The sequence below is a fragment of the Octopus bimaculoides genome, chromosome 12 (assembly GCF_001194135.2).
Source record: "Octopus bimaculoides isolate UCB-OBI-ISO-001 chromosome 12, ASM119413v2, whole genome shotgun sequence".
Classification (NCBI taxonomy): domain Eukaryota; kingdom Metazoa; phylum Mollusca; class Cephalopoda; order Octopoda; family Octopodidae; genus Octopus; species Octopus bimaculoides.
The window spans coordinates 17,567,745-17,575,940 of record NC_068992.1 but is presented as its reverse complement, the minus strand read 5'-3'; the positions used below and the strand labels follow the sequence as shown (position 1 = coordinate 17,575,940).

Below are 8,196 nucleotides of genomic sequence, written 5' to 3'. Positions count from 1 at the left end.
TATATATATATATATATATATGACGGGCTTCTTTCAGTTTCCATCTACCAAATCAACTCACAAGGCTTTGGTCAGCCCAAGGCTATAGTAGAAGACACTTGCCCAAGGTGCACGCAGTGGGACTGAACCCGGATCCATGTGGTTCCTACCACACAGCCGTGCCTGCGCCTATATGTATGTTAATCAAAATACATATTAAAATTGGGAATTACAGAAATATTATTTGTAGAGCTGATGTTTAACCCTTTAGTGTTCAGATTACTCTGTTAAATGTAATATTTTTTCACTCAAATTGTTTTGAATTAATCATGCACTATCTTATAGCTTTGAGGTTTCTATTTTTAGAATGTCAATGTAGGTTAGGTGTGAGAGGCTAGATATTGCCAGTTTGAATATAAAACATATAGAACATCTGGGCCAGATATGGCCAGTTTAAACACTAAAGGGTTAACAAAACAGGAAAATGGAAATCTTTTGGTATTATTTTTCTCCAATACACATAGTTTTGTTGTTTGCTCGTAGTAATTCCAAAAATTTACATGTTATATATATAATGTAAGGAATTTCCTATTAAAAATTCTTCAGAGAGAGAAAATTTTTTTTCTTATAATACAAAAATCACATTTGGATGAAGAGTTCAAATCCTCACAGAGAAACAAATAGGAGAGACAAACAGATACATAAGAAGACACACAGACAGACATCGGGTCACTGTCAAAGTGAGGTCAAACAAAAAATACAAGAGAACACGAAATAATTTGCTTTTGATTTATCTTTTGTCTTTTACTTGTTTCAGTCAAGAGACTGTGGCCATACTGGGGCAACGCCTTGAGGAATTTCAATCAAATGAATAGACTCCAGTATTTTTATTTTCAAGCCTGATACTTATTCTATTGATTTATTTTTTACCAGACCCCTAGATTACAAGGACATAAACACACAAACACCAGTTGTCAAGCGGTGGGGGGGGGGGGACAAACACTGGCACATAGATATATATATAATAGGCTTCTTTCAGTTTCCATCTACCAAATCCACTCACGAGGCTTTGGTCTGTTCAAGGTGCCATGTAGTGAGACTGAACCCAGAACCCTGTGGCTGGGAAGCAAACTTCCTACCACACAACCATAGCTTGTAGAACTCTAAGTAGATAAAGCTATAAATCAGGCATGAGCAACATTTCCGAGAAGTGGGTCACATGAGACATGAGTCCTCATTAGGCAAGCCACACTACTAAAAGAGCCTGAAGGTAATTTTTCATTTGGCATGTCATTCAGAAAGTCCCACAGGTTGCAAGTTGTCCAGGACTGCTATGAATAATGGTTTCAAATTTTGGCACAAGGCCAGCAATTTACGTTGATCCCCAGCACTCAACTGGTACTTATTTTATCAACCTCAAAAGGATGAAAGCCAAAGATGACCTCGGCAGATTTTTGAACTCAGAATGTAAATATGCACAAAATGCCACCATACACTAGTGTGCTAATGGTTCTGCTGGCTCATTGCCTTCTTGACTGCTATAAATAATAGCATGTAAATATTGGGCTAATATCTAGATAGAAAAAATCAAAAAGGCAACACAAGATGTAGATTGTGTGCCACAGATAACCTTCCACTTTTTCTATCCAAAATGCTTTTTATCCAACATTTACATTCTCCACAGTTTAAAATGAATTATTTCACATACTCTTACAGTTTCTAAATTTCTATGATGTGAACAAAAGAACCGTTAAAGAAGCAGTGAGAAACAGAAACAAAGCAAATAATACGACAAAAATGGTTACTCACGGCTCTTTCATACATATCAACATGTTTATCAGTAAATATCTGCAACTGTTGGAATGGATTTACTGATATTAACACTGGTCCAATGTAAGTCTGTGATTAAAGAGTTAAGGATACAAATCAAGAATATTGGCAGAAACGCCTTTCCAAATGGAAGAATACCCTCTGTATACACAACCTGATGAAGATCAGTTTTGTTGGTTCTGACTTTAAAATCCTTAATCGCAAGATGTAGTGAAGTTGTCACATATACTTGTTAAGACATAACAAAAACACCAGGACTAACAAGTGTATATAACATACAGAAAATAGCACTACTAAGCACTGCACACATCCAACGTAAAACACTTTCAATACAGTAAAAATAAGAGCATCACAACAAACCACAGAACATACCCAAGGCACACTATTATTATTATTATTATTATTATTATTATTATTATTATTATTAATAGAACTTGATGAGTAGAGAGAAAGAAGACAGACAGAATGAAGACAGAACCACAAAGAGAGAGAGAGAGAGAGAATGGAATGAGAAAAAGTGAGGAAGGGAGTGAGATAGAATATAAGAGAAAGAGAGAAAGTAAGAAACAGAGAGAGAGAGAGAGAGAGAGAGAGAGAGAAAGTGAGAGAGAAGATATGTGCAAGAAAGAGAGAATGTAAAAGAAAGAATGAAAGAGAAAGGAAGTGTGTATGAGAGAGAAAGAACATGAAAGAGGTAAGAGACAAAGTGTGAGAGACAGAGAAAGTGAGAGAGGGAAAGAGAGAGAGAAAGTGAAAAAGAGATAAATACAGAGATGGAAAGAGGGGGAGAAATACAGGTAGAGAGAGAGAGAAAAGTGAGAAAGAGAAAATGCAGAAAGTGAGAGTGAGTGAGAGGGGTGGGGACAAAATAAAAGCATTGTTAAAAGGATACATAGATGATTTTCTCTTTCAACCGTTTCTTAAGATTCTCGCTGATGGCTGGCACCGAGATCTTCTGTAGGAGTACCATGTCATCCACTCCTGCATTGTGTACATTGTGGCTCTGCCAATGGTGATAAGCCTGGAATGATAAAATGCTAACGTTAGAGAGAGAGAGAGAGAGAGAGAGAAAGGCTTTGGAGAATTGGAGATGGAATTAGAGAAGGAGAAATGATAGTGAAAGAGAGAGAGTGAGAGAGAGAGAGAGTGAGGGGGTTATATAGAGGGGGAAATAGAGAGTGAGAGATGGAGGGATTGGATTGTTAGATTGGTTGGATAGAGAGGGAAAAGAGGAAGAGGCAAGAGTGAGGGAGAAATTCATTATTGAATGAAGTTTATAGTAATAGAGAGAGGAGGGGGGAGAGAAGAAAGAAAGAAAAGAAAAAGAAAAGGAGATAAGACAGAAAGGATAGAAAAAAAGAAGGAAAGATAAGAAAATTGATAAGAAAAAAAGGCAAAAGCAAATAATGAAAGAAGAAAAAGAAAAGTTAGGAAAGAAAGAAAGAAAGAAAGAACGAACGAAAAGAAAAACAAAAGGAGATAAGACAGAAGGGATAGAAAAAAAAGAAGGAAAGAAAAACAATTGATAAGAAAAAAAGGCAAAAAAAGAAGAAAAAGAAGTTAGGAAGGAAAGAAAGAAAGAAACTGTAAAAAAACAAACAAAACAAAAGATAAATAACAAATAAAGAATAGATAAGAGAGAGGGGGAAAATATTGTAAACAATGGAAAACAGGATGAGAAAAATAAATTAAATAAAAAGACAAACAGAAAAAAAAACAAAAACAAAAACAAAAACAAACAAAAACATTTGCTAAAAATGGGTTTAAAAGAATTGATTTTCTCAGATAGGTACAAGGCCTAAAATGTAGGAAGAGATGCATTTAGTCCAATGTATTGGTTCAATTATTTAACTGCTTTTGTATTGTGAATAATTCTGAGTGGAACAGATATCATCATCATCATCATCGTTTAATGTCCGCTTTCCATGCTAGCATGGGTTGGACGGTTTGACTGAGGACTGGTGAACCAGATGGCTACACCAGGCTCCAATCTGATTTGGCAGAGTTTCTACAGCTGGATGCCCTTCCTAACGCCAACTACTCCGAGAGTGTAGTGGGTGCTTTTACGTGCCACCGGCACGAAGGCCAGTCAGGCGGTAATGACGATGGCCACGCTCGAAATGGTGTATTTTACGTGCCACCTGCACAGGAGCCAGTCTATTGGCACTGGCAACGATTTCGCTCGAATGTCTTTTCCCATGCCACTGGCACAAGTGCCAAGACATTTCTGTGACAAATATTGTTATGAACATTGTAATAATATTGCTATGATAATGTTGTAGACATGTCTGAGTGTGGCAGTGTTGTTACAATAATGCTGTAATGGTGTTTATATGATAGAGCTGTAGGTATTTCTGAGTGGGATAAATAATGATGTTACAGGCATAATAATGCTGTTGTGATAATATTGTAATAGTGTTTTTTATGATAGAGTTGTAGATATTTCTGAGCAGGAGAAATAGTATTGTTATGATAGTACTATAATAACCCTGTCTACTAAAAGTACAAGGCCTGAAATTTCTGGAGAGGGGACTAGTCAATTACATCGACCCCAGTGTTTCACTGGTACTTAATTTATCAACCCCAAAAGGACGAAAGGCAAAGTTGACCTTAGTGGAATTTGAACTTAGAACGTAGCAATGGGTGAAATACTGCTAAGTATCTCATCCAGTGTGCTAATGATTCTGCCAACACGCCACCTTATGACAGTACCATAATAATGTTCTAGAGTGCTATAGATATTTCTGAGTGGAACAGATAATGGTGTAATGATAGTGCTGTAACAGTGTTCTGTAAGTGTTGTAGATATTTCTGAATGTTTAGATGTGAGTATACATAATACAAGATGCTGTTAGGATTGGATATCTCTTCAGAAATAATAAACTACACCTCTTTCATAAAAGGCTGGTGCTTCATTTCCAGTATTTTTTCTTTCGTCGTGCAAGGTGGCCTGCACAGCAGCGATCTGCGCAGCAGCAATCTGCGATGACGTGAGGCTTGAGGTTGTGGTGCTGTATTGCAATGACAACAACAGCAACAACAACACTGGTAGTAGTAGTAGTAGTAATGTTAATGAAATAATGACATGTGCCAAGCTTTGTTCCTGAAAGCTCACATGCCATCATCTGAACTTAATCCAATCAGTCGCAGTAACTCTGAAAAGTTGCTTTACCAACCTGATGTATTTATGAGATTATAGGATTACCTCTGTCGCAAACAGATTTCATGAGAAAACTTTCATTATAACATAACAGTATAAACTGTTCAATTAATTGATTGATATATATAGACAGATTAATTTATTTATTGTTTGATTGATCTCATGCTCCTGAGAAGGACACTCAATGATACAGAATTTTTTTTTCCTTCCTGTTCTTGTTTATAATGTCTCTTATAATGCCCTCCCTGTAATAGTCCACAAACTCACGAGAAGATTGTAATACAAGCATAAATGAAGTTACTTACTAAAGAATAATATTTATTCTTTTTGCAAACAACTTGTAAATGCAAGTGCTACTCGTTGAAAGCTCCACATACTGGATGCTAGCAAGTTTATTGGGTCATCAGGAGAGAATGTACACCATTACAGATCCTACCTCTCGATGGCATCATTACACCACCCCACCTCACTGAAATGAGGCCCCTGCTTGCTAGATCAACTGGTTATCAGGTTTTGCTCAATATTCTTCTAGCCATTGCTCATCATCTCTTTTAATCCAAATCCAGTGACTAGCCTTTTCCACTGTAGTCTTGATATCACTCGTGGTAGTATTTGCTTTACAAGGAGTTGGGCCTAATAATAACAACCGTTGTTTCACTCAGTGTCCAATGAATCCTCAACTTCAATTGGAAAATGCTCTGCTTTCCAGCCTGTGTCTTCACATTCTTCGAGGAGGTTTACATAGTGCTATTATAATTTATTTATTTATGCGCCCTTTTTAAAGCCTAGCCAGGCTCATGAGCCCGGTTTCCCAGTTTCTATGGTGTATGTGTTCCCCTCACCCCCACCAGCTGGATGGGATGCCAGTCCATCGTAGCTTTACTCAAGAAACAGGAAGAAAGAGTGAGAGAAAGTTGGGGCAAAAGAGTACAACAGGGGTTGCCACCACCCCCTGCTGGAGCCTCGTGGAGCTTTTAGGTGTTTTCGCTCAATAAACACGCACAACACTCAGTCTGGGAATTGAAACCGCGATCCTCCAACTGCGAGTCCGCTGACCTAACCACTGGGCCATTGCCCCTATTATAATAATACTATTTGTTACAGAGATGTACTTGTATAGCAAGTGACCTGATCTGAGATCATGTGCTGAAACAAAAACAATTGCAGTGTGGAAGTTGTTTATAAGCCATTTAAATAACACACAAAAACCGTTAGATTCACTTCAACATTTAAATTTAATTTGTCAAAATATTTTCGTCACTTTGAGACCACAACCTGTTCACTGACAGGAGATGCAGCGCGGAATTTTGTTAGTGAACAGGTCGCTGTCTCAAAGCGACGAAAATATTTTGACAAATTAAATTTAAATGTTGAAGTGAATCTAACGGTTTTTGTGTGTTTCTTAAATGGTTTATAAACACCTTCGAATACTATTTGTACCACTCAGAAATATATTCTACACTATCATAAAAACATTACTACAACATTCTTATAGCAGCACTATATGTTCCACTCAGAAATATTTACAACACTCCAGAACTTACTAAATTAAGTTACTTCATTAAGTGAGAAGCAATTTGAATAGAAGCAATGTTATAAATGATGGTTACATTCTCGAATGCAATCCCTGCCACAGCATTTGTTAAATAAAAATGAAACTTGAAAACACTAGCGCAATATACTATATGATGGATTGAACTGAGAACTGCATGGTTCCAAAGAAAACTTCTCAGCCACATGACTGTTTTGTTGCTAGCGCAATAAGAAGGACCCAGCACCTTTAACCAATGGTGTTACTGTTCACAAAATGCATCATTATCATTTAACATCTGTTTTCCATGCTGGCATGGGTTGGATAGTTTGACAGGATCTGGCAAGCAACATTGAGCTTTCTGTCAGCTTTGGCATATTTTCTATACCTGGATGCCCTTCCATATGCCAATCACTTTACAGTGGGTACTTGGTGCTTTTACCATGCCACCAGCCAAGTATATTGTAAGACAGAAAAGGCCAGGAAAGAGAAAAGCCCCCACAGTTAACCAGGCTTGGATATTAGGGAGAGAGAGGTGGATTTATTCCAGTTGCTGTGAAGCTAAAATATAACAGAGGGACAAGTAAAGGTGTCTTGCTATAGAGGAGATACATGGTTACCCCTTGTAATAAAAGACAAAAGCTAGAAAATATGAGAAATGCTGTTGCAGAAATATACAAAAATAAATAATAAGCAAGCTGGTCATGGCTGGCTTGTCTTTGATTAATAGTCTGTTCAATCAAGGTTGATCTGGGGCTAAATGACAATGACAATACTAACAACAATCACTTCCCAAATACACACACACAGACACACACACACATACACACACTCACACAAAGACAGACACGCACACACACTGACACACACACACACACACTGACGCACACACACACACACACTGACACACACACACACACATACACACACTGATGCACACACACACATACACACACACACGCACATACACTGACACACATACACATACAATGACATACATACACACACTGACACACACACACACATTTACACACACATGCACACACACACACATTGACACACATGCACACACTGACACATGCACACATACTGACGTGTGCACACACACACACACACACACACACACAATCACATACACACGCACTCACACACTCACAAACACACACATGCAGACATACACACAGGCATACACCATCACCACAGCTCTCATTTCAACATTTAGCAATAATGATTATCCCAAGTTGACGCTTTCCATTGATTTTTCAATGGATACACTTCAGGTTATATAGCCCCAAATAATTCCGAGTTTATATGAACATATGTTGAGCACTTTGATGAAAAGTACCTCATAAATAACGAAGTACCCTGTGCAGTTCATATAAATCCGGTTACTGAATATATATATAATAAAAAAAAAAATTTATATACAACTGAATGAAAAAGCTAACTTATATTGCTTAACAAAGAATAAACTTCCATGTGGCACACACACACACACACACACACACACACACACACACACACACACACACACACACACACACATATATATATATATATGTATGTACATATACATATATATAGATATTTGTATATATACATATATATATAATAATAATAAATAATATATATATATACATATATATATATACATATATATATATACATATATATATATATATATATATATATATAT

General features: G+C 37.0%; 1 protein-coding gene across 1 annotated transcript in view; it reads right to left on the bottom strand.

The window, feature by feature from the left end:
* Nucleotides 1-4,740, bottom strand: part of LOC106870824 (unconventional myosin-Ie) — a 55,371-nt gene extending 50,631 nt beyond the window's left edge. The window contains exons 1-3 of the mRNA XM_052972018.1: nt 4,699-4,740; nt 2,702-2,830; nt 1,770-1,878 (exon numbers count right to left, since the gene is read on the bottom strand). Coding sequence (XP_052827978.1) covers nt 1,770-1,878; nt 2,702-2,830; nt 4,699-4,725 — 265 coding nt within the window. The 5' untranslated portion in view covers nt 4,726-4,740. The remainder of the gene's footprint in view (nt 1-1,769; nt 1,879-2,701; nt 2,831-4,698) is intronic.
* Nucleotides 4,741-8,196: the final 3,456 nt, after the last annotated feature.